Source organism: Silurus aristotelis (genome assembly GCF_946808225.1).
Source record: "Silurus aristotelis genome assembly, chromosome: 4".
NCBI classification, from domain to species: domain Eukaryota; kingdom Metazoa; phylum Chordata; class Actinopteri; order Siluriformes; family Siluridae; genus Silurus; species Silurus aristotelis.
Window position 1 is genome coordinate 19,521,567 of NC_139577.1, and position 27,865 is coordinate 19,549,431.

The 27,865-nt window shown below is 38.8% G+C and overlaps 1 protein-coding gene across 3 annotated transcripts in view; it reads right to left on the reverse strand.

Annotated features, from left to right (window-relative positions):
- Window positions 1-10,231: 10,231 nt before the first annotated feature.
- The window catches only part of unc5b (unc-5 netrin receptor B), a 66,379-nt gene continuing 48,745 nt past the window's right edge, over window positions 10,232-27,865 (reverse strand). Inside the window, exons 5-17 of one of the 3 annotated variants that reach the window (XM_083539399.1) lie at window positions 27,596-27,776; window positions 27,033-27,200; window positions 26,670-26,834; window positions 21,699-21,731; window positions 19,843-20,028; window positions 19,147-19,485; window positions 18,925-19,012; window positions 17,790-17,958; window positions 17,463-17,702; window positions 17,195-17,344; window positions 15,172-15,336; window positions 14,861-15,039; window positions 10,232-14,081 (exon numbers count right to left, since the gene is read on the reverse strand). In XM_083539399.1, coding sequence (XP_083395525.1) covers window positions 13,916-14,081; window positions 14,861-15,039; window positions 15,172-15,336; window positions 17,195-17,344; window positions 17,463-17,702; window positions 17,790-17,958; window positions 18,925-19,012; window positions 19,147-19,485; window positions 19,843-20,028; window positions 21,699-21,731; window positions 26,670-26,834; window positions 27,033-27,200; window positions 27,596-27,776 — 2,229 coding nt within the window. In that variant the 3' untranslated portion in view covers window positions 10,232-13,915. Of the gene's footprint in view, window positions 14,082-14,860; window positions 15,040-15,171; window positions 15,337-17,194; window positions 17,345-17,462; window positions 17,703-17,789; window positions 17,959-18,924; window positions 19,013-19,146; window positions 19,513-19,842; window positions 20,029-21,698; window positions 21,732-26,669; window positions 26,835-27,032; window positions 27,201-27,595; window positions 27,777-27,865 lie in introns of all 3 variants that reach the window. The other 2 variants (XM_083539398.1, XM_083539400.1) reach the window with 2 other exon arrangements.

A 27,865-nucleotide genomic window follows, 5' to 3' on the forward strand; every position in this document is an offset into this window, starting at 1 on the left:
CCAACAAAATATTATAATATATTGCCGCAGAAAACGACTAATACATATATGAAATAGTACATATATGAAATGGTTTGTAGAGAGCGATTATTCGCTATGTGTTTGGTTATTGTTGTTGTACAGTCGGTATAATTTACAATATTTTGGCACAGGTTGTACGGAGCGCAATCTGAAGCAACAGTGACACGTTGTGGTCAATGTGGAATCTAGCAGCAAGGTCGAGATCTTGTGCGTCCCAAGGCAACTTTTGAAAGAACAGATTCAATGTTTCAAAAATAGACTTTCCACTTTAAAGCCACTGTTTTTGTTACACATTGGCGGGGACATTTTTTTATTTTATATTATTAATTTGTTATTTATTTAGCCAGGAAAGTCTCATTGCGCTATAAGATGTTTTTCCCCCTGGGAGTCCTGGTTCCAGACATCTGACACACAAACACACAAGAACTGCACAAACACAAAAAACGTATACGTACGATATTCAACCTCATTTATATCTCATGCTGAACCGGCATTAGTAATAAAGTAAGAAAGTACTAATAATATATTTCAGCCCATAAGCACGAGAAGTAAGTCTAAGGAGCGCGTTATATGTAAACGACTGTAGTTCAACAGTACCACCTAGTGGTCATAAGAGAATTAGCATGGAGACTTGCAGCTTTAAACAAAGGTGATTCTATGCAATAATGGCCCCAGTGAGAGGGAAATATCTAAAGGATGCCATTACTTATGGCTTCAGTTATTTAGCTCAATAACTCAGGTCATTTTTATGAATGGAACACACAATGATTATTATATATGGGTCATTTATAAATCTACAACAAATATGGAAAATGTCTATTGAAAAGGGTGGATTTTCATTCATTCATTCATTCATTCATTCATTCATTCATTCATTCATTCATCTCAATTAACAAACCTGTCCTAGTAACACTCGGTGTGAGCACTGGATAGTACGCATAGGGGCATTTTAGCATTCCCAACATCCTCCTGGTACAGTGGCACAGTGGCACACCTGAGTCATCTGCGCACATTGCACACAGTTGAAACGTACTATATGCAATTGCTAGTTGTTCACAATAAATATATATACTATATACACTACAAATACTATTTAATTATGCACAATTGTAATCACAATCATAAACAGTCTTCTTTTGTAGTTTATTAAGATTTAAAACTACTGCAACTGGTCTTTATAAAGACTGAGCCTGCAGTCTGCATTTCAGGCATACCTTGTAAATTTGCTTCTGTTTTGAACTTGTTTTGATAATTGTTTTTACCATTTATTAGCACGGTTGTGTGAATAAACCTGGTCGGGACTCTGGTTCCCTGAAGACTGAGGTGACGTCACCCAATCCCCGCTTATCCTTTCTGAGTGTATGAGTGAGGGAATCTGCACCCACCACCCGGAGAAGTTCCCTCACTCATACACTCAGAAAGGAGAAGTGGGGGTTGAGTGACGTCACCTCAGTCTTCAGGGTTTCTAGTAGGAGAACTGACAAGACCTGGAGTCACGTCACCTCAGTTAGGTCTAAACCCCTTAGGAGCCCAATTTAGGAAAAAAATGGGAAAGAAGTAGGGTGGAAATGTGCAAAAAATAAAGGTGTGTATACAGCTCTATCACTCATCTCATTGTGAGGATATTATGATTATGCATTTTATAAAATAGGCCAATAATTCAAGTCAAGTCAAGTTTATTTCTATAGAGCTTTTCACAACAGACATTGTTCCGAAGCAGCTTTACAGAATTGAGCAGTTAAGGTGAACAATGTGTATTTATCCATGATGAGCAAGTAATGGCGACTGTGGCAAGGAAAAATCCCTTCAATGTTATGAGGAAGAAACCTTGAGAGAAACCAAACTCAAAAGGGGAACCCATCCTCATTTGGTAGATATCAAGAGTGTGAATATAGTCTGCATTGTTTAAAGACTATAATCACACTCTTGATAACATGAGCACTGGAATGTGAGATTATGAGTAATGTCCTTTCTACAGTCTTATATAGTCATATAGGATATTGAAACCAGGAGCTACTGAGCAACTCATAAAATAGCTCAACATTTGCGATCATCATAGATAGAACCTTAGGATGCCTCTGGATGGGGAGAGAAAGAGAAGCAGTGGAGAGGAATTAGCGTAGCTGCTGTTCATAATATTAACAAGCACAAGTTGATAATGTGCATGTGATCAAATGTTCTGGAGCACAAGATAATGATAGGTGATGTGTGTTATGTGTAGGCTTTGCTAAAAAAAGATACATCTTCAAACTGCACTTAAACTGGGAGAATGTGTCTAAGCCCTTAACACTGTCAGGAAAACTATTCCAAAGTTTAGGAGCTAAATGTGAGAATGCTCTGCCACCTTTAGTGGACTTTGCTATTTTAGGAACTACTACAAGTTCGGAGTTTTAAGATCTCAAGGAGCGTGAAGGATTGTAGCATGTTAGAAGACTTAATAGATACATGGAAGTCAAACCATTTAGGGCTTTGTAAGTAAGTATCAGTAGTTTGTAGTCGATTCTAAAATTAACAGGTAGCCAGTGTAGGTATGATAATATTGGGGTTAAATGATCATATTTTCTCGACCTTGTGAGAACTCTGGCTGCTGCATTCTGGACTAACTGTAGCTTGTTTATTAATGATGCAGGGCATCCACCTAGTAATGCATTATAATAGTCCAGTCTGGAGGTCATGATTGCATGGAAGAGCTTCTCTGCATCAGATATAGACAACATGTGTCTTAGCTTAGCAATATTTCTAAGGTGGAAGAAGGCTGTTTTTGTAATATGGTTAAAATGATTTTTAAAAGAAAGGTTGCTGTCTAAAATGACCTGAGAGTTATTACTAGTTCAACAGTAGTTACAGAACATCCATCTAAATGCAGGTTGAAATGCTGGAGCTTATGTGTACTGGTTTTTGGGCCAATGAACAAAATCTCTGTCTTTAATAGAAAGTTATGAGTCATCCAATCTTTTAATTAATTGACACACCCAGTTATCCAAGCCAATTGGGCTGTATCGTCTGGTTTCAATGAGAAATATAGTTGGGGCATATATCATCTGCATAAAAGTGAAAGCTAATCCCATGTCTTCTAATAATATTTCCCCATGTATATTGTAAAAAGCAGGGGTCCTAGGAACTGAACCTTGTGGCACCCCATAATTTACTTGCACTACCTTGAATAGCTCTCCATTTAAATCGATAAAATGGTAACGATCAGAGATGGGTAAGATCTAAACCAGCTTAATGCCTGTCCCTTAATGCTGAAGTAATTTTGTAAGCGATCTAGAAGAAGCTCATGATCTATAGTGTCGAATGCAGCACTAAAATCTAGCAGAACTAACGGAAAGATGTAGCCTTGTTCTGAAGCTAAAAACAGGTGATTAGTGATTTTAACTAGAGCAGTTTCTGTGGTATGATGGGCCTAAAACCCGACTGAAACTCTTCAAAGATATTGTTCTCTTGTAAGTAGGAACATAACTGGGCAGACACCATCTTTTTTAAAATCTTAGACATGAATGTAAAATTTTTAATGGGTCTGTAATTTGTTAGTGTTTGGATCCAAATTAGGTTTCTTAAAAGACAAGTGCCTCCACGAAATCTCGGCCAACGGCTTGAAGGATGGCTCGGACAGCCATTGGGTGCCACGGAGAAAACTCGTCAGGAACGGGTCTCTGCCCAGTGATTGCCCCGACGCGGGGGCATGATACACCAAAACATTGGACATGTAGACTTAAATAGTGGACAGAGCCAACCCTTCTGAGAACTGTTCCTGCAAGAACTTCAGCACTAACCCAACTGGACAGTGCACTGGGTCTAATTGGTGCTGAGCGCACCACACAGTGAACAGACGTCATCCCGTGGCAAATGACCTCCTCATGGAGGGAGCTCTGGATTGGAGATCTCCTCTCAGAAAAATCTCCCATGGAGGCGGCTCGAGGAGGGCCACCAAGTCCGTGAACCATGGATGGCCTGATCACCATGGGGCTACCAGACAGACTTCATCTTGGCGAACTCTCTCCAGAACTCCTGGAAGCAGCGTACTGATGCCGGGGAGGACCCGATATTGGTATGCTTTGACCACCAAAGCGAACCTCAGGAACGTTCTGTGAGAAGGGAGGATGGGTACGTGAAAGTACGCATCCTTTAGATCTACCGTGAAACCAAGGAGGGAGCTCGCTGGCGCTGGCCATGCCCTGAAGCACATTTCGTGGCAGGGTTAAAGAGCCAGGTCCCTGTAAGTCCGGTCAGAACCATTTGGCTGAGGCCCTCTTGTTGGAGATGACAGTCCCCAGCTCTGTCACTAACGGGGCCGCACTGGACAGGGGAAGATTGTGTCGCGACACTCTGTCTCTCTGTGGTTGTTAGGGCGGCCATAGACTGGCCAATGGCCTTAGCAGTCATAATATAATAATAACATTAACATAACGACCCCAAACACACCGCTAAGATGACAACTGCCTTGCTGAGGAAGCTAAAGGTAATGGAATTGCCAAGTATGTCTCCAGACCTGAACCCTATTGAGTACCTGTGGGATCCTCAAGCAGAAGGTGAAGAAGCGCCACATGTCTAACATCCAGCAGCTCTTTAATGTCATTATTAATGAGGACTGGAATAGAATCCCAGCAACAACCTGTGCAGCTCTGGTGAATTCCATGCCCAGGAGGATTAAGGCAGTGCTAGATAACAATGGTGCTGACATAAAATACTGACACTTTGGACACAGTTTTGAAATGTTCATTAAGGGTGTACTCAGACTTGTTGCCAGTTATTTAGACAATAATAGCTGTATGTTCAGGACAGTAAATTTGTAATGCTATACAAGCTGCACATTGTTGACTCTATAGTATATACAATTTTAATTTCTACAGTATTGTCCCTAGAAATAATAAAGTGGTGGCTGAAATGTAAGGGGTGTGCTCATTTTTGTGAAATACTGTACTGTACAATTTTTCATATGGAAAAACCTTGGATGGAACAATAGCAGAATAATTTATTCCAATAGAAAATATAAGCAGCCTGTTATAATCATTCTTTTCCAGTAGAGGACAGTAAAGGTTTGCATCGTGTTTTTGAGCTAAAAGCCTACCAGCCCTGTGGAGTAGGCAATGTTTTGATTAAATGAAGCAGGAAAACAGGTTTTCATTCTGGTCCTCACTCCCACAGAGACAATTTATTAAGTGCTAATTTGGTTCCAGTATGCCTGAATTAGGTAATCAGTGTCCTACACTATTTTCTTCTTGATGATCTGATGCTGTGAGCAGAAGCCCAAGGTCAGGGACATTTAAACCGATAACATGATGATTTGGTTTGCTGAAGTCCAAAAAAATAAATATGAAAAAGGAAAAGAAGCTTTGAGTAATAACTGTTCGGAACTGTTCTAAATAACACATTTCTGGAACTCAAAATTCAGTGTTTATATAAATGTGATTAGATTGAATATGCCAGTATAGGCAATGGTAATCTTTTAAGTACCCCACTGAAGATATCAAAAGTGTTATAGCACAAGGGCAATATTATTTTATCACTGACAGAGAGAATTTTAACAGCTGAAGAATTTAATTTTTCTCTTAAAAAAAGCACCTATTGTGTATGTGGAGCGGAGGTGGCAAAAGTACACACATCCTTCACCCAATTAGAAGTGCAGCTACTCATGTTTTAAAATACTCTGGTATAAGTATTGACTATACTTTTTACTTAAGTTAAAGTAAAGAAGTTTGAGCTCTGACATGTACTTAAGTAAAAAAGTATCCATTACTACTACCTGTTTTAGAGTCACGCTGGTAACTTGACGCCGTGTCATATTAATATTAGGGCTGTCAAGCAATTCAAATATTTAATCACACTGTTTTAAATGTACCTTAAATTAAAACTTTCGATTTTTATAATACTCTAATCAACATGGTCATGGACAAATATTGATGCTTTATGCAATTGCACATTTATTATTCATGAAACCAAAGTCAACATAGAGCATGAAGGCAAAATATTCTTGTAAACATTTAAGAGTAATTATTGTGTTTTAAATGATGTCAATTATCAGGACACCAAACAGAGCCTTTGCTATGTTTCCACATGGACTGTTAATGAGGTGATATCTGGGAAACTGCACCTCTTATAACGTTCATACAGTTTACATAATCAGAGAATATTTGTATGCATATATGTATATGTGAACTGGTTTGTTTAAAAGTAGACTTGTCTAGCTTTCTATACATATATTTATTATGTCTGTGAGGCAAGTATTCACTGAGATTCAGGGTGTTTTATTTGATTTATTTGTGTGTCTGTGAAGAAAGGAGACAGAGACGGCAGAAAGCGCACCCTGTCTGTTCTCTTTAATTTACAAAAGCACATTTTGTTGTTATTCTGAGTGTGTACAATAAAAGTAAAACCTTTACATATTCGAATAATGTGTTGCTCTTATCTGTACGATCAAATAAAACAGTAATTTATGCTCGTTTCGTTGTTATGAGGAAAAAATGCTACAAAACGTGCCAGTGCGTTTGTCGACCCCCAGAAGGATAATTGTGTGCAGCATAGGGATTTCTCTGCTGATTTAAGACTTGGCGCATCAGGAATACACTGATTACAATTGTTTTTTCGATGTTTATTTATTTATTTTTTATATCTGAGCAAAGAAAATACATTGGGAATAAACATGCGTTTTGCTGAAGGTTTTAATTTCGCCCTTTTTATGTTTATTTATTTATTTATATTTTCAATAAAAATGGCCAAAAAGAGATGTGTGCTGCATTAAAACTAGTACCGTTAAAATTAATTAGCATTTTAAATGATATATTAATACAAAAATTTTTTATTTTATTACCTGATAAATTTATCCAGGCTGAACAACCACCATATAGGACACAAGCAGAGAAAAGATGATGATCAGGATGTCTCTGTTCTCAGTCATGTTTACGTTGCTGACTCCATCTGTCTCATCCACGTTAGCCCCATACTTCTTGTTGCCTTCTGCCTGCTCATTTTTAGCTTCATAAACTAGTCTATGTCTGTGGTGTGTGAGAGCCAGGAAATGATACACCAGTAATAGATTGAAAAAGCCACACAATAACAGGAAATAGGTCTAAAAACACTGAGATGAGAAGTAAAAAAAAAAATGGACATTTCACCAAATAGATTAAAACTAAAACAATAAGCCTGTTTTGAAAATTTAAGAAGTAGAAAGTACAGTTATTTGTGTAAAAATGTAATGAGTAAAAGTAAAAAGTTGTCTAAAAAATAAATAGTGAAGTAAAGTACTGACACCAGAAAAATCTACTTAAGTACAGTAACAAAGTATTTGTACTTCGTTACTTCCCACTTCTGATGTGGAGTAACCACTGGATACAGGCTCAGAAAAGGCTTTTCAGTTCCACTTGCTCCATCGCTATCTTGTTCCTCTCTGGTGTACTGTGAAGTCTTTTATCACAGAGATAAATGGAAGAGAGTCTGCTCTCCTCTTCTCTGTAATGAGCCAGTGTGGATGGAGGAGAAAAGGTTCCTTACCCCATCGTCTATTTAATTTGACCGAAACGAGCAAATGCCTTCTTTTAAACCTTGTTAATGTGAAGGCAAGGCAAAATCCAAAAAAAAATAATCCCCATGGCTAGTTTATTGATATGAGCTTCAGTCAGTCTTCTAATATCCTTTTATAGAGTATAAGTCAGTTTAACCCAGCCATTATGGAGGCACAAGCCAGTGCACTCTTAGTGCCAGTCCCAAGCCCGGATAAATGGGGAGGGTTGTGTTAGGAAGGGCATCCAGCATAAAACATGTGCCAAATCGAACATGCAGATCACGAATAAGAATTTCATACCGGATCGGTCGAGGCCCAGGTTACCAACGACCGCCACAGGTATTGTTAGCCAACAGGGTACCGGTGGAAATTGGGTTACTGTTGGCCGAAAGGAGGATAAGGAGTGGAGTAAGACGTCTACAGAGACGGCAGGGAAAGGAGCAGTGCAGGAGAGTGGAGGTTCGGGTTGGTACTTTAAATGTTGGCACTATGACTGGTAAAGGGAGAGAGTTAGCTGATATGATGGAGAGGAGAAAGGTAGATATGTTGTGTGTTCAGGAGACCAGGTGGAAAAGGAGTAAGGCCAGGAACATTGGAGGTGGGTTCAAACTGTTCTATCATAGTGTGGATGGAAAGAGAAATGGTGTAGGGGTGATTCTGAAGGAAGAGTACAGTAAGAGTGTAGTGGAGGTGAATAGAGTTTTTGATAGGGTGATGAACGTGAAGCTGGAAGTTAAAGGGTTGATGATAAATGTCATCAGTGCTTATGTTTCAGAAGTCGGCTGTGAGATGGAGGAGAAGGAAAAATTCTGGAGTTAATTAGATGAAGTGGTAGAAGGTGTATCTAGGAATGAAAGATTGGTGATTGGGGCAGATTTCAATGGGCATGTAGGTGAAGAAAACAGAGGTGATGAGGAGGTGATGGGTAGATATGGCCTTAAGGAAAGGAATGTGGAAGGGCAGATGGTGATAGATTTTACTAAAAGGATGGAAATGGCAGTGGTGAAGAAGGAGGAGGAGCATAGGGTGACGTATAAAAGTGGAGGAAGGTTGCACACAGGTGGACTATGTTCTATGTAGAAAATGCAACGTGAAGGAGATTGGGGACTGTAAGGTGTTGCAGGGGACAGTGTAGCTAGACAGCATCATATGGTGGTCTGTAGGATGGTTTTGGAGGTAAAGAAGAGGAGGAGGAGAGTGAGGACTGAAAGAAGAATAAGATGGTGGAAACTGAAGGAGGAAGACTGTGGTGTGAGATTCAGGGAAAAGGTCAGACAGAGGCTCGGCTGTGGTAAAGAGATGCTGGATGATTGGGCAACTACTGCTTAAGTGATAAGGGAGACAGCTAGAAAGGTACTTGGTGTGACATCTGGAAATAGAAAGGAAGACAAAGAGACGTGGTGGTGGAATGAGGAAGTGCAGGACAGCATAAGGAGAAAGAGGTTGGCAAAACAGGATCGACAGAGTGATGAGAAAAGTAGGCAGGAGTACAAGGAGATGCAGCAGCAGGTAATGAGGGATGTGGTGAAAGCCAAGGAAAAGGCATATGAGGAGCTGTATGAAAAGTTGGACACTAAGGAAGGCTGACCAAGCTGGGAAGTATGTGCTGCAAGTTAAAGCAACAAAGTATGGAGATGGAAATGTGTTGACTAGTGAGGAGAGTGTGTTGAGAAGATGGAGGGAGTATTTTGAGCAGCTGATGAACGAGGAAAATAAAAGAAAGAGAAGGTTGGATCATGTGGAGATGGTGAAGCAGGAAGTGGATAGGATTAGTAAGGAGGAAGTGGGACCAGCTATTAAGAGGATAAAGTACCGGTAGATGCATGGAGATGTTTAGGAGAGATGGCAGTGGAGTTTTTAACCAGATTGTTTAACAAGATTCTGGTTGGAGGTGAGAAGATGCCTGAGGAAAGGAGGAGTGTGCTGGTAGCGGTTTTTAAGTATAAAGGAGATGTGCAGACCTGCAGTAACTACAGGGGAATGAAGCTGATCAGTCACACCATGAAGTTTTAGGAAAGAGTAGCCGAAGCCAGGCTGAGAGAAGAGGTGCAAATCCCCACAACCACACATCAAAATCTAAAGAAACAGCTTCCCAGAAAATAGGATGTTATTATAAAAGCAAATGGGGACTAAATGTGGAATAAGATGTTCTAAAAGCATTACAAATAGTAAAAAATACAAATAGTCCATTCATCCATCCCTTCATTTTGTTCAAAACATGGCTCTTGAATACTTTTAATGCTGCATAATACAGTAATCTACATTGCAAGTGCAATAAACATTTAAACTTAATCAAGTCCACATCCCAAATCCCCCTTCGTCTCTAATAATCAGAGGCATAAAATAATAAAAAAAAACATGCTTCTCCTAAGCATGCTATTTTCTCTCTGCTGCATTTAGGTAGCCTTCCCTCATTGATTCAATAATGGCCACAGAAATATCCTATACATACATATATATATATATAAAGTAAGTAAGACAAGCACACAGAACTATGTGCACCAAATGTTTGTGGGCACCTGGCCATCAACACCTAAATAACACCTAAAATAATACATTTTTGAAATATTTTTATTTATTTATTTATCTATTTCAATTTGACTTGTCTTTTTTTTTGTCTCCCATTCTTCCCCCACATTTGCCCTTCTCCCACATCATAATAGCATACACTGTGTTGAAACAGCAAAGCAATAATTACAGACATCCTTATTTCTTGTTAAACTAAGAAATATAATTTATTGCATAAAAATTATATTTAGTTACAGTAAGAAGGCTAAACATTTATGTACAATAAACATTTACAGTGTTTAAATGAAACAAACAAAAAAAGACTTCAGAGTTCCAGTATGACATCTAAATAAAATCACTCAAGGTTTGTGAAAAGTAACCAACAACCAGAATGAAGTGGATTTCAGAAGGATGAGACCAGATGAAGTCCCATGTCTCAAACCTGAAGACTGTCCAATGGTTATATCCAGTTTAGAAGAGGCTTCCCCTAAAAATCATCCATGTGCTTAAAAGTTTTTACAATCTACAGTGTCATAACTGACAACCTGTTTCATGAGTAGAAGTCCTAATTTACTCCTCCTCAAAAAGAATATTTATTTTTGTCTATAGATGGAAAAAAATCCCTCCACACAGCTCAGAAAAGCAGCAAAGAGCACATGGAAACCAGTTACAATCCCAACTTCCTGGAGTCAGTTTATATTATTTGTTTCTGCTGATGAGCCTTGGAGAACCTTTATATCCTTAAGGCCTGTTCTAGTGTGCGTCAGTATTCAGCATGACAGTTCCCAAGCTGACACTCACATCCAACAGAAAACTTCAAGGAGGTCTGCAATTTTACTCATTTTGTACTTGCATAGAATTTACATAAAAATATCAAATAAACTGCTACAAAATGAGGCCCTTCAAACAGTACGCATTCAACAGCACATGTACACACACCACAAAAATGACTTTTTTCAGAAAGATGGACGGATACTGTTTTTTTTCAGAAGAATTTCTCAACACTTAAAAAAAAGAAATGCTGTAAATAAAGATTTTAAATAAAAGACATATTGTGACCTTAGAATTATATTGTTCTATATGACTGAAAAACAGTTTTTTGACGTCATGCATCAAAGACGTGATGTTTCAGCAGTCGGATCCATATGTATAGTTCACTCGGGTGTGAGGTTTAAAAGTGCTTCACATGTACATTATCAAAACCCTGAGATATTTAAAAAGTGGGTATTTGACCAGGTAGGAAACATGGTTATCAAGTTATTAGCATAATTACAATTCAATAATTGGTAATGGCACCCATCACCATGTCTGCACTCCAACAGGTTATGTTGTCTCAATTTCCAATTTTGAAAGGATTTTATATAAGGTTATTTATACAGTAAATATACACTGGGGAAAAGATTATTAAGCTACAACAAATAGGTGCTGCATGTAATAGCAATTTTATAACAGCTATAAAATATTCCTATATCTACCTCTTTTTTTTTATTCCTGCTTCTATTTAAAACTAAAGAATAAATAAAACAAAACACATTATTTAAGGTAGGTGTTGGCTAATATTTACTGCTAACATTGCTTAGCTTTCTACTGTTCTCACGGATTTGTCATTTGTTTTTCGGGGTAACACATTGTTAGAGCTGTGAACACATTAGTCTAGGACAAAAAGACTTTTTTTTACTACACTAGTAGCATGGAGTAAACTAGGCACCCATAAATGCTTTTAACACTTAAAAAAAAAAACGTTTCTTTCACTTTTCTCTTCTCATGTGTGCCATAAGAAATGTCTGACAGAACCACTATGTTTTATTCACTCTTGAACTGGGTGCACATTGATTGGCAATACATTACAATGCTAAAATTATTTATTAATAAGTCATCCACAATTATGACTGACTGTGATATAATCTGAGTTCATTCCAAGCTCATTTTAGATGTGTAACTTTCCTTAAAATATTAATGTTAATAAAATGAAACTTAAAATTAAATAAGAAACAGGAACACATACACCTGTGTGTGTGTGTGTGTGTGTGTGTGTGTGTGTGTGTGTGTGTGTGTGTGTGTGTGTGTGTGTGTGTGTGTGTGTGTGTGTGTGTGTGTGTGTGTGTGTCTGTTAGAGAGAGATAGATTTAGAGAGAGAATAATACCAAATGTGAAGTCAAGTTCCAACTAACCTGCTGAACTGATTCTCGGACAAAATGCCAAACTGAACCTTATAATGTTAAGGTCACAATATGCTAATGATACATCATCAAAATAGACCAATGGTAAAGGTTCCATGACAGTCATGGCGGTTTGTCTCACACTATAGTAACATTTCCAACCCACAGTCAGAGAAGACTGAACGTGACTCAATGAAGTCCATAGAGCAGCCTTGCCATTTCCAAAGACACTTAACACAAGGTTTACAATTGGCTGACCTTAGAGTCCGAGCAGTGATTAATGGCTCGAGTTAAACCCAAACACAAGATCAGAGCTCACATTTTTCAAGTCTGTTTCAATGCCTGAAATGACAGTTTTACTCATGACGTTATTCCACAGCATTAAGAAAAACTCGCCGTAGTCCTTTAAGCACTTTTAAACCCCTCTCTGCTTGTGTAAATTAATGCAACAGCAGTCAAGCACAGATGCACATGTTCTACTCAATAACATTACAGCAGATACAACAAAAGATACAATAATCCACTAATATGGACAGTAAATTAAACAGTGCGTTCCCTATAGGAAACTTTTGTGTGATAGCTCTTCTGCGTTTTATAGGATGTGTTGAAGAGAAAATGTCATTAAAAAGCAACCATGAGGACGTGAACAAAGTAAAAAAGGAATTCATTTCATCCAAAGATTTCCTCTAGAGATGCAATGGTACTCGCCTAAAACAATGGATTATTAAAGGTCCTGATTTTGACATCTGATTCCTCTGTGTGTGTTCTGTCATGAAGGTGAGTGACGTTGACTTGAACCTGGCACCGTCATGTCTCTGACATTTTGCATAACTAGGCAACAGCAGCGTGCAAAAATTTGGCTTGTTTCCTGTGAGGATGTCAGTACTGAATCAGTATCAGGTATCAGGAGATCCAGAATACTTATTGTATTGAAAATGGGAGACATGTAATCAGTGCATCCCTACTTTCTTGCAACAAAAATGCTCCCTGTATCTTTTTGCTATCTGTAAACATGTCATGATGTTTGCTGAACAGGTGATGTGCAGTGTCAGGTTCACTGCTATTCGCAATCTGCTGCAAATGATAATGGCAAAACCAACTATTGCAGTACTGCTGTTTTTCTAAGTCTATGCCTGGTTAATTTGGCTGCTTGCGTGCTTTATTATCAACACTCTATTTTGTGTAAGGACATCTTGTGTGTATGTGTGTGGGCAACTTGCTTCACTCCAGAGTCTGCTTCATTGTGACTTCAAACCTCCAATAATCACTAGGCAACAAAAGCTCAATCAAGACCTTAAGTGATCCTTAATCATGCACTTTCACACTTGGCTTCCAGCATGTAGTCTGAGTTTGTGTGTGTGTATTTGCTTGTGATCAGATGAAAAAATTATTCACAAAGCATCCTTGAATTATGAGCTTGTACATATGATTTATGCAGACAGGCCAGGATTTAACCCTGCTACCTACATTAAGATAAAAAAAAAAAAATGTTCTCATTCAAATGACATCACTTTTTTTTGGTTCATGTCTGTTTGAGTGCAGCAGTGTGTGTGTGTAAGACTGAGAGATCATGGAGCCAGCAGCTTGCAGCTCTGTATCTTCTGTGTGCACACACAGTGACATGTCAGGGTGTGTGGTCACATCTTTATGCCCATCCATCGGCATTAATGATTGCTTTATTCATGGTGGCACATTTCTTTCCTTTTTATAGGTTTTGATCACCCAATCAGCAGTCCTCATCTGTCGTCATGACAACTAAAACCTCACTCTTGCCCATCTCTTCCAAAGCAGTCGCCAGGGAGACCAGGTCGGCGTCACCGTGGTGACAGGCTTCCCACAGGTCGAGCAGCACACCTGTGGGACTTGGCTTGGTGGCAAAGTAGTTCAGGTACCTTTGCAAGAGACAGGGAAAGAGCACAACAACGCTCAATCACACAAGAAAAAACAAAGTTTAAAAGAAAAACTGCTTTCCAACTACTTCAAAGACTTTTTTAAATATTTGTTAGTTGTCTCATACTGTAGGCTGGATTATATATTTTAGTACAATTGAGCAGCAAAACAAATCTTCAACAAACTCTAATTAGGTAAAAAAAAAAAAGTCAATTAATCAAACTGTATTACTGCCTTCTACTGCTCTGAGGTCTAAATTGTGTCATTTGGATATCAACCATTCTTCCACCTCCATTAGAGAAAGCTGTTCTTTTTTATAAGAAATAATCTTTTTGGACACAGACTCTTGACACTTTCACATTCTAGACCATTCAACAATAATTTTCTAATATGTAATTGGATTATGAATTATGTCTTTGAAAGCTTGTTTTTGTTAGAAACTCACATAGTTTAAGCATCTATCTTATTTTCTAGTTCTATGCATATAGTGTCTTAAGCCAATAACAAAAAGGAAACCTTTTAGCCTAATTTTCTTTTTACATAAACGTGGTGGTTTGTGAAATACAAAACAACTAAGTACCAGATTAAACCACGTTTTATCCAAGGGAGGAAATGGGTCAGATATTTCTATCCTTGTGGAATTTTATTTTACTTACCAACACACACACACACACACACACACACACACACACACACACACACACACACACACACACACACACACACACACACACACACACACACACACACACACACACACGATTTATGGTAATGCAGTCACCTGTCAAAACCCAAGCTATGTGCAAGCAGTCTCCAGTCACAGCCGCGGGCACTGGGGGCATCAAGACTGGCACAGATCTTCTGCCGGATGGAGACTGGCAGGCGGAAGGCATAAGGACCCACCTGAGATGACGGCAGGCTTGTTCCTGCTGCAGGCAGTGGTGAATGGGGGGGCAATGTCTGACACACACACACACACACACACACACACAAACAAGCACACACTTAAATGTTCCATCCAAATAAGCATTTTGGAGCAATTCAGTTGAGCATCAATTGCAGCAATCAAACCTCTTTTCACAGCGTCTTTACCTCTTGGATGTCTGTGTGGAGCTGAAAAATCTGTCCCTCCCCTTCCACCTGCCTAACACAGATCTTACAGCTGAGTTGGGACACGGCCAGGCTGCCTCTCTCCAGGCTAAATGTGCAGTGCAGAGGCCGCTGGCTCCCATTCCAGATGTGGTAAAATGGGATCTCCTTTAATAATAATAATAATAATAATAATAATAATAATAATAATAATAATAATTAACGAAAAAAACTATAGGGTAAACAGGGACTGAATTAAACACACCTACCTGTGTATACATAATATATGTACATTAGGTGACACTTGTAATATCTCTTTGAATTACCCACCAACTAATAAAATAGCCAGACAGGTAAACAGCGATTTCTATACAGCAACCGAATCACAATTCCCACATATCTATATAGGCGATGTGTGTGTTTGTCTTTTAAGGAAGTGTGTGTCTTTTTAATGTGCGCGTCCTTGACCCAACACCTTAATAAAATAAGATTATTTTGGTTTTAATTTGTCATCTGTTTCTCATTTTCTGTTGATATGTTAATATAATTTTTAGGAAAACCCTGTTATAGATATATGCACAATGAAAATATTGAACTAAATGCATTTTGCCCATTATTCCTACTACCTTTCAATTTATGTATCACAGTGTAATTAATTGAAATAAATTTAGTAGTAGATTATAGGCACTTCTACACAAGTAAATTCCTAAAAATAATGTTGGATATCTTAAAGTATTTCTGCATGTTTGTCTGCAAACATGCAAAAAAGTTTTTATTAAAAAAAAGATGGATTCAAGATGGCGGCGCCGCAGTAGCTTGCAGCTGCCGCTCCGGACCCAAAATGGTGCTATCTCCAAGACCATTACTACCCGCTCCAACCAGAAGTCATGGATGACCGGCAAGGTACGTGCACTGCTAAAATCAAAACACTCCGCCTACAGAGCAGGGTACAAGACGGCCTTAAAAACAGCGAGGGCCAAAATGTCCCGTGCCATCAGAGAGCACACGCCAAGAGAATCCACGGCCACTTCCAGGACAGCGGAGACATCCGGCGCATGAGGCAGGGCATCCAGGCGGTCACGAAGTAAAAGACATCACCACCTCCTTGTGATCCCTCCCAGATGCGCTGATGGTGCAGAACAACATGGTGGCAAGGAAGACCACCCCTTCTCCCAGTGACCAGGTGCTCTGTCTAACCACAGCTGAAGTGAGGAAAACTCTATGCGAAGTTAACCCACGAAAGTTTGCTGGACCAGACAACATTTCTGGCAGAGTGCTCAGGGAATGTGCAGAACAGCTAGCGGATGTCTTTACCGACATCTTCAACATTTTTCTAAACAGCAACGTTGTTCCTACGTGCCTCAAGACGACGACCATTGTTCCTGAGCAGCTGCATCACTGCCTGGTTTGGGAACTGCATCGTCTCGGATCGCAAGACCCTACAGAGGATAGTGAGGACAGCTGAGAAGCTCATCTGAGTCTCTCTCCCCTCTATCATGGACATTTACACCACACGCTGCATCCGCAAAGCCAACAGCATTGTGTACGACCCCACACACACTCTTCACCCTTTTGCCATCAGGGAAGCGGTTCTGAAGCATTCGGGCTGCCACATCCAGACTGTGTCACAGTTTCTTGCCTCAAGCCATCAGGCTCCTTAATACACAGAACTGAACTGAAATTCACGTTCAGTTTTCTGTGATTGTTGTTTTATGTAGCACCAGGGTCCAGAAGGAACATTGTTTCTTTTTACTGTGTAATGGTTGAAATGACAATAAAAGCTTCTTGACTTGACTTGACTTGCATATATGTCAAAGGAATTAGTCTCAAATTCATTTATCACACATTCACCACAATCGCATCCATAAATATATCAGCTGCAGTAGTTAAAATGTGCACACAGCTTATCTGTTCTCAACCTAGCATAAACTAAAGATTTTTGCAATGTGCATGCACAAATTATTTAGAAATCTGTATAAAAAAAAAAAAAAAAAAAAAAAGGAAGTTTCCTTCCCAAATAACTTGCCTGATACTTGGCAAGAAGTTTGCTCCTCCAATGAGAGTGTGGGATGTCATGGATTGACAGTCGTAGGTTATTGTAACTGTCCTTAAAGAGAAGTAACTTGGGATCCTCCAATAATACCCCACCAAGCGTTCGCTCTAATTCAAACACTTCCTGCAAGGCAGAACAATCAGATATCAAAAGAAATTAATTTGAATAAAGCGAAGAAAAAAGAACAAAAAATGTTGGTAAGGTTTTAGGCTTGTGAATTTGACATTTTGAAGAAGCTAACCTTTAGAGCGTATGGCGTGTCTTGTATACAGTAAACCCTTAGACTGTAATCCAGAGAAAGGCAAGGAGCTCGGGGGGCGAACAGGGCGAGCTGCAGCCTCTTACAAGCAGGCTGAGGAGGAACTGACTGTCCCACCAGACCGTAGGTGCCTAGATGCTCCATCAGAATGTGGCAGCTCTGTTCCTCCAGCTGCATGTAACATGGCGAGGACAAACTCTCCTCTCCTACAGTCAGCACTTCCTAGTGGCAGAGAGTTTGAATAGGAATGAGTTTTAATAAGCTCTGCGCTAGAAGATGCTTTTTACTGATCTCTGATTTGATGCCCACCTCCCAGACTCCTTGGTTGCTCTGTGTTTTGAGTGTGAGGCTCCAGTTGGGAGTATCAAGGTGGGCGCAGTGAGGAAGGGTAAGGATGACTGGGCGGCTTAGCAGCATGGCTGAGGGCCCACAGCTTACCACCGGACTCAGGACTGTTTGACCACCCTCTGATGGCAACCTAATAGACAGCACACATAAGCAAATTTTATCTTCTTTACTTACTTTCATGTAATTACAGAAAAGTTAATGCTAACCCATTTAACAACTCCTTACAATTGTGGTGAGCAATAAGGCATCTCAGAATGTACAACATGCCAAACTCTGAATCAGGTAGGCTACAACAGCAAAAGACCACAGCAAATTCCATTTCTATGGCAACAGCGGGCATAGGCTGACCGAACTTGGACAGAAAAAGAGCACGTGACACCTTTCAGATCTTCAACTATCCATTTTTAGTGTGCCTGTGCCCACTGTAAGAAATACAAAAAAATACCTGTAATTGATGTCTTATGAAAATGTTGAAACCAATAATATTTTCTAATGACACAATAGTGCTAAACACAAATGTGCATCATACATACTTGATCCTCAAGCCAGCGAAGTTAAATAAAATAACGCTGGTTCAAAAATATTTGCAGGTATTAACTTGTTTCAGTAAACCTTGGGAAAGTTGTATACATTGTCAATTTAGTGTGACTAAGATTATAGGACTTTGTAGTGCAATCCAACTCTGCTCCATGACGAAAAGTGCATGACAACCTAAATCAGTGCAGTGGGTGCAAAGAGACAGAGTGCAGATAGAGGGAGAGCTTTCTACAGCAGAGCTCTTCTGACAAAAGCCCTTAATGAGACACTTCTAAACAAAAAATGTGGATCAGCAGAAACGCTGGAACAAAAACACTAGCAGAGCTGTTTTCATTTCATATTAGTCCTGCTTTCACCTCCTAGAGTTTGAAGTGCTGTCACTAATGCAACAGTGTTTCTACAGTTTAAAAACAGTCTTGCTATACTGTAAGGATTATGTGAATTAGGCTGTTGTCTGTGGCAACAAGTGAAGGTGCAAATGAAAGCTAAATAAACCCCTGCACTGTGACAACACAGTGAGAGAAAAAACCAAAGAAATCTGTTATTGGGGCAGACTTACGTAGTTTTCTCCCATTTGTTGATGATGAGATACATTTCATAAAATTTCCCCTGAGGAATGGTTCCTGGCGGCACCAATAGGCTCACACCTGAGACCCAGAAAGAAAAGGAGATAATTTTATTTGAATAGGAACTCGAAACTCATACTAAACCCATACTAAAAATTGAAATCCATATAAAAGAGCTGTAATTAGAGAAACTGATCAAAGTGACATTGAATTGCCTGTGTTTGGGATGGTAAGGCGCCCGCCGAGGCTGCCAAGTGTAGCACTGGTGCTGTGGCCCGGTTCAGCAGGCAGAGTATGTGTACGAGGCTCTCGTGCGCCACTACCCATCGTCTTCAAGCTCATGATGTCTTCATCAACATATCCCAGGGTAGTGGGCAACTCCACTGATGACATGGTGGAGGAGTCATACACTTTAATCTTGAGACTGGGTAAAGCATCCAGAAGGGGTGAGTTGGTCATGGGGATCTTGTGGTGTGAGTCAAGTGTGCTCTGCTGCAGGGAAGAGAAGATCGGCCCCCGGAATGTTCCGGCGCTGGCAGTGAGGTCGGGGGGAGCTGAGGAGTGCAGCACATGAAGGTTATCTAATAAAGAAGGAAAGTAAACACAGAGAGAACATTTCTCTGAGGACAGAGTAGAAGTAATAGGATTTTCCAGTTATGGTAGGAGCTGCCTGAGAAAAGAAAGCTTTAAAGTGAGGCAAGGATTTGAAAGAGTGCTTATACAGAAGAGTGATTAAGTTGAAGAGAGACAAAGCACCAGAGACGGCAGAGGAAATGTGAGTGAGCAGCTGAAGAGAATTAAGAACCTCAGATAAAGCTTAAAAAGAAGCAGTTTATACCGGGTTTAACTGAAATTAAGATGTAATAAGCTAGAGAGATGTGGAAATGAACAAACAGAAAGTGGGGTCTCACCTTGTCTTGGTGGTTTGCCAGGATGGAAGGCGGCAGCAAGGGCAGATGAGGAGTCTGTGATATCTCCGTGGAAATGGCGACAGCTACGGCGGTAAGCCAGGATGCCCACACTGAGCACAAGGATTACACACAACAACAAAGCTCCCACCAGCCTTGCATACATAGCCACTTCTGTCCCAGAATCCACTGAAAATCATACACATGCACACAATTATTTAGACTTAACAACTCCACACATCAGCAGTATTTCTGTGTCCACAATCACACACAGTATAAAACATTGATTTAATTACATCACTATTTTGCTATATCTACAAATAGACTTGCTGAAACAACCTTTGACACGTTGAGGTTGCTTATTTTAAATTTTGCTATAAACTCATAAGGCCTTTCCTGACACCTTAGCAAATGAGCATACAAAGAGGAGGAAGCAAAAGTAACAAATAACAGTAAAAAAAGAAATAGAATTTTGCAGGAATTTGTGTCGTTATGAAAAAAGGAAATTAGGCTTAGGTGTGGCAATCTGCTTAAATGTATATAAGTATATATGTAAAGTATAAGGCAAATATTTATAAAACAAAGGCTTGCAATGCATAATTAAAAGTAAGTGGACACATGACTATAACATTCCTTTCCAAAACATGGCTAGTAACAACCTCCACTTCTCTGAGAAATACTTCTCTGGCACTTGAAAGCTTCCAAAACAACATTGGCAAAGCATGTCTTCATGGAGTTCACTTTATGTGCAGGTTACATTGCTATAGTGGAACACGTTTGGGCTAGGCCTCTAAGACGTAAATTGTAGGCCATTATGTGCCTCCAACATTGCTGCAAAAGTTTGGACAAGGCCCACATATAAGGGTCGTAGTCAAGCATTCATGTACCTTTGAGTCTGGAAGTTGATGACAAGAAGAGAAAGGAAAAAATCCAAGGTACAATATGAGAGTGTATATTGGCAATGATTAATAAAAACTTCAGTAAAACTGATGTTCTCAAACTTGTTTCTCTACTCAGAACATAAATGAATTAAACATTTTTTAAACAGTGTTTTCAGGGTCACAGTAATCTAAAGTATTAGCAACACTGCAGCCATGAACTACAATGCTGATCTTAGAGGGCCAGACTCTAAATGCATTCTATATTACTTTCCAAATATGTACATATTCTTTTTTAATGCATCAGTCTTCATTGAATAGTGATTCAGCCCCTGGTAATGTGCTGATATTACAAAACCATCTAATTTTGGTCAAATATTTTTGTAATTACTCTTTACATCATCTGCAGGAGAAAGAGTTTAATCGTATTATTGCCATTAATCCTTTAGAGTTCATTAGGCAGAGAATTTATTATTCCTAAGAATGCTTAATGAGTTTGTAATTAATGTTTATTTTACGACCAAATCTTGCTCAGTCACTAAAATTAGCTTTTTGCTTGTCTTTACGCTGTGGATGGGATGTCATGGGTGTGGTGCCTTTTTACTGTAAAAGCACATCCTACTATATCTCTTCCGGCTGTTCCATTTATATTAGCTTATCCATGTTCAAAAGACTGTGAAATTGATATTTTTGACCTTTTCAAATCCTGGAATGAATATCATCATCTGAAGTATTCTCCATACTACAATTATGCAATACAAGGGAAGATTCTAAGATTACACAGGAAACAAAATGATAAAAGAGCAGCATGGAATTTAGATTAGACATGAGTACATCGACGCACTCTGATGCACATACATGTACAGTGATTAGAAATATTAAGTACTCACATAAATCACACGCACACGCACACACACACACACACACACACACACACACAGTTAAGCAATGAATGCACAAACGTGAAAAGGTGAAACTTACGATGGTTTGTATGTTCAACAGAAACCTTTTTATCTGTTTGAAAGAAAACAAAAGAAAATGAGCAAAGGAAAATGGATCATGCATTCAGAAACTTTGAAAGATGATAATGGAAATGGGATAATGAACAAAATGAATGAAATGCTAACAGATTAAGTAAATAAATCAGCAGCAGCAAATCTAGTAGAGCTGAGTAAGCTGAAATAAAAAGGACATGTGTAATCTGTGAAAGAATCAGTGAGTAAATGAAACAGTGAGTGAATGTGTGGGCTGCATTATTAATGATGGCGCCTAGAAGCAAATCAAAACCCTCAAGTTGGTGCTCAGACAAGCACACACACACACACACACACACACGCACACATGCGCACACGCGCACACGCACACGCACACGCACTGCCTGCAAGCTCACTCTTTAGTAGTGTAAGACTGGCTCGTCCACTAAGCACTGGGAATCAGAATAAATCCGCTTCTTTTCCTAAGCGTTAACACATTTTCTCCTAAAATATCAGCATTTATCCCATTCACCATCTGCCCTCTAACTTACAGAAGTAAGCATTATTGACTCCAAAGTAAACACCCACACATGTGCTACTGCTATATCAAGTAAGGATATATGGTATTTTAACACCACTCTATTTTCAACAAATGGTGCCTACTGTATATGCCTAGATATGCTACTTTTCTAACTAGGCATTTGCTGTAGTCTGAATTTAATTGATTTTATCGAACTACTGTGCAAAAAACCCAGAATATGTTTTATATTTTTAGTTCTTCTTTTCAAGTAGCCACCTTTTGCTTTGATGAGAGCTTGGCTCTCTCATGGCATTCTCTCAGTCAGCCTCATCAAGTTGTCACCTGGAATGGTTTTGCAACAAATTTTAAAAGAGTTCCCTGAGGTGTTGAGTGCTTGTTGGCTGCTTTTCCTTCATGCTCTGGTCCAATTCATTCCAAAGCATCTCAACTTGATTTATACAAGGTGATTGAGGGGGCCAGGTCATCTTATGCAGCACTTCATCACTCCCCTTCTTGAACAAATAGCTCTTACATAACCTAGAATGTGTTTAGGGTCATTGTCCTGTTGGAAAACAAATGATCTTCTCTTAAAGTGCTAAACAGATGGGATGGCATGTCGGCAAAAAATGTTGTGGCAGCCTTGCTGGTTAAGTGTGTAAATTTTGACTAAATCACCAACAGAGTCACCAGCAACGTATCACCACACCATCACCCCAACACCAACAACTCCTCCTCCATGCCTCACAGTAGGAATTACACTTTCAGGAACTGTCCGTTTATCCTTTGTACAAAAGACACTGCAGTTAGAACCAAAAATCTTAATTTTGAATTCAGCAGACCATCAGTTTTCCACTGATCTAATGTCCATTTCCTGTGTTTCTTGGCCCAAGAAAATCTCTTGTTGTTCTTCCAAAGTAATGGTTTCTTTGCTGCAATTTGACCATGAAGGCCTGACTCACGCAGTCTCCTATGAACACTTCATGTTGAAATATGTCTGCCACTTAAACTCTAAAAAACATTTATTTTAATCTGCAGTTTCTGAAGCTGGTAATTCGAATAAACTTCAGCAGATGTAGTAATGATAAGTTGTTTTTTGTCGGAACTCAGAGCCCGTCTCTGAGCAGACACATTTGCAGGGTGGCTTTCACTCCTTTTTCTCGCAGCTCAAACTGTGTAACAACCAACAAATAGTAACATTAATAAATAGTAACTTATTCTCCCAGGTATTTAGACTTATACTGTAGGCTTTGGATTAGTTATATTGCGTTATGTTAGTTATTTATCATTTAAATACTATTACAAATTACAATGCAAATTCTAATGTCAAATTGTAAAGTAGCAGTAAATATTTTAACTGAAATTATCTTTGCGATCACAACATAAAAATGCAACTTTATCAAAATTAAGAAGTTTTCAGTCATGGGGAAAAAAGGAGAAAAACAGCTTTATTGCAGTCAGTCAGAATGACCTATGAGTTCTTAGGAGGCACATCCTAAACAGCAATGGCACAAGTTGGCTAATGCTAGCAAGTTCTGATCTAAGAGCAAGTTCTGATCTAAAAAAAAATAAAAAATTTGATCATTTACATATTTCTCAGAGATTTTTCCTTTACTTTTAAAGTCTAATTTATCTTGTTCCCATATTCGCATAATACATCAATTTATTTTTCTTTATTGGAAGTCTTGCTAATCTCTTCCTTGTCCTAGTTACATATTTATGTGATTATTTTCTATTCCTATACCCAGTTTAAAAACATCAATTGTTTTTATTGCGTCCCAACAAACTGTCTTCTTTTTGTTAGAACCAAGGTTAAAAACATCAATTGTTTTTCTTGCGCCCTGACAAAATGTCTCCTCTTTTCTGATAGCATACCCAGTTTAAAGACATCTCTTGTTTTTCTGGCCTTCGATGTCTAAGTGCAACTGTTTTACAGCTCTCATTTAGTGTTTTTTACTACTACTTCTACTAAAGATTTACTTACTTTGATAATACATAGTTTAATGTGTAAAACTCACATTTTGTTTGTTGCAATGTTTAAGATTATATTCTGCCCTATATGTTTTTTATGCTTATTGCCTGCCAAGACAACTGATGATCCAAAGCACATCAATAAGCCTATATATATATATACACACACACACACATATACATACACACACACACACACATATACATACACACACACACACACATACACACACACACACACATACACACACACACACACATACACACACACACACATACACACACACACACATACACACACACACACATACACACACACACACATACACACACACACACACAAGAATCCAGTGCACCATTCCACAGGTGGTCTTGGGTTCGGTCTGACAGTGTTAAACCGCATACAAAAATTTTCAAATTTAAAATACACCAAATATGTAGCTGTAACTGTTAACAAACAAATATTTGCAAAAACAAGATTACAATTAATGTAGTGTAATCAAGTATCATTTTACTGTGACAAATTAAATGCCTTGTAGTGTAGTGGGGTGTGTGTGTGTGTGTGTATTTGTGTATTTAACAGACATAATAAAGTGAAATAATGAGTTAAAATACTGAATTCTCAGCAAAGTCCTTACTAAATATCAGCTCAATATTTCATCCTGTGACCTTTCTTCAGCAATACACACTTTGATGTCGGTCAAATTCAAGCTTTTCAGTCTAATTCTAAATGGCAAAAAGATTTAGGAGTAAAAATCTTATTGGAATAACAAACTGTATGTGTTCATGCATACAGTTCATAAATAAAATCTATAAAACAGATCGCATTAAATGTGACAGTTATGCCACTATAAAAATGGAGTGTCTAAAGGAGCAGGCTAGACACTTCACATCTGAAGTAAAAAGGGGTCTTCAAACCTCTGATACATGATTGGTGGCTGGTCTAGAGTATTACTACAGTATATAGTAACTTTGGAAGGCCATGTATAACTTTGGAAGGTCATGTTGAAATCTCCCTTTCTATCCGATAAGTTTTCAGCATTCATATACTGCTGCCTTTATTGCTTAAATCAATCACCAATGCACAGTCTTAATCCAAATGACAAGTGGCTTTCTTGTGTAATTGAACAATTAGTTGTAACATTAAGAAGCTTAGCAAAAATGGCCCACATTAAATTAGGTTTTTAGTGATGCAATAAATGCATATTTTAACTGTGGTGGAGTGTTTATTTACCGAATTAGGTAATCTAAATCTACTTCTACTAAATATCATTTTGTTAGTTAATCTATAGAGCAGTCATATTTTGTTTGTTTAAATTTATAATCATTTTCTTGTTATATACCTATATTCTGAAGGCTTGGGCTAAGCAGGTAATAACAGTTAAACTGCTGAATAGAAGGGTAGGTCAACACATATTCTGCTCGACTGTAGAGCTATTATTATTCAATTGTTCTGTACACATACAGTATATGATATACTATAAAAATAGAAGGGAGCATAGCCACATTTACATACAGCATGGAAAAAAAATATATAAGGGCAATTTGTTACTTGAAATTGGTGAATAATTAGTGTTTAAGAGGATTTTAGCACTGTGGACCCAATGTGTTGTGTGCCAATATATATTTGAAAAATGTGTATTTTTTTTAAAATTTACATTCCTTTTGTAGATTTCTGTTCAGATCACTCATCCAAAATATCGTGCAATTCTGTTGCAGCTTCTTGCACGTTGATTCCCTTTACAAAACCATCTCTTGTAAGATGACAATATGGATAGTGTTTATATTATGTGTGTGTGTGTGTGTGTGTGTGTGTGTGTGTGTGTGTGTGTGTGTGTGTGATCTCATCAAAATCATGCTCAAACATATGTTGCTGCGGTAGTTTGGTGCAGTTCTTATACAGTGAATTTGTTTGTAAGACACAATGCGAGAGCAAGCATTTAGTTATTGAGGCACGCTAGTGTGTGTGCAAAGTGTCCAGAAAGCTTGTTACTCTGTACAGTTTTATTTTATTGCCTGTTATTGTTAAATAGCTTTTCTTTCTTTTCCCTCTCCCCTGTGGAGAGACTAATGCCCTCACTGGTACAGGGAAAGGAGAAACACTACTGCAGGCTGATAACAAACGACCCATGGCATAATACCAATCTGAGACATGGTGGTTGAAAACCTCTGCTTGATTGAATGTGACAAAGTGAGCAAATTGGCAGAGTGAAATCCTACACATCCCGCTCTAAACTCTAAGCCACATATTTAACTGGATTACTAAGAGACTGCTTCTGTTTCGATTTGGCAGGAAGTAAAGTATATTCTCAACACTACTGGCTGTTGTGGAAACCAGTCAATTCTATTGCCATGCTCCTTCTCTGACTTCCTGTTTCAAAAGAAAAGCCCTATTTGTGAAGCTTTTATATATCTCTTTGTTTTGGATCGCCTTCTATTTGTGGCTCAATATAAGATCAGGGCTAATCGGTCTAAAATCATGTGACTCACAGCGGGCACACAGTCCCTCGGTGCAGTTTTTGCTCTCCATCATGCTGCCACTGCAGTGGCGTCCTCCGTTACGTGGTGGAGGTGCCTGGCACTCACGGCTACGCCAGTGTGTGCACTCGGTCCCACACGCTGACCATTTAGCCCATTCCGTCCAGCCTCCATCCACTAGGGGGAAACACATAGCACAATGATGAGAACACAACATTTTTAATAGTAGCTCAAAACTAATTATACATGAAGATTCTGGAGACTTTAGGTGTTTAGGTGTATCTTTCATGGAATGTCTGGCACAAATGTATATATAGTGCTTTTATTTCTAAAAAATACATGAGCCAGTGAATCACAAGTGTCAGTCCGTTTCACCTGGACAGAGGGTGGTGCAGGTGACTCTTTGAAAGGGTGAGCCTTCACAAAAAGCACCCCCATTAAGTGGTGTCGGATTGGTGCAACTACGTGTCCGTCGCTGCCAGCCCCGCCCACAACGTGCATTACACTCTGACCACTCTGTCCAGGATGACCAGCCTCCACTCACTGAGAAAAACCATGCGCACACACACACACACACACACACACACACACACACACACACACACACACACACACACACACACACACACACACAGATATTATGAATGCAGTGATGGAACTTTCTTGATTTACTCAGACTTCTTGTCAAAACATAAATCTTAGTCATATGTGTCTATTAGAGCACAACAAACTGTCCTAATAGGTTTTTTTTTAAATATAAATAACAATGTAGTAATAAATACAACAGTCAAACACCAATCCCATTTTCAACTCATTGTTTTTTTTTTTTTTTTAGCTATTTGTAAATATGACCACATATGACTAAATTTACAAAAGTGACAAAAACCGAACATTTCACATTTTTGTAAATTTAGACACAGGAATATTTAGTCCATTACCATAGACAATGAGAGTAGCAGTGCTGCTGCGTCGCTTGCCCACCACATTTCGGGCTACACACGTGTAGTTAGCCGTGTCAGAAAGACGGGCCTGCTTGATGATGAGGTCATGGTCAATGGTAATAAGAAAGTTGGAGTCCTGCACAGGATCAACAAGGTCCTCATTCTTCAGCCATTCTACCTGTAGAATTATGGGAAGAACATTTAGCTGCTATTTACTTGGCTAAATAATGGAAATAGGATAATTTCTATTTCACTTTTTCATTCATC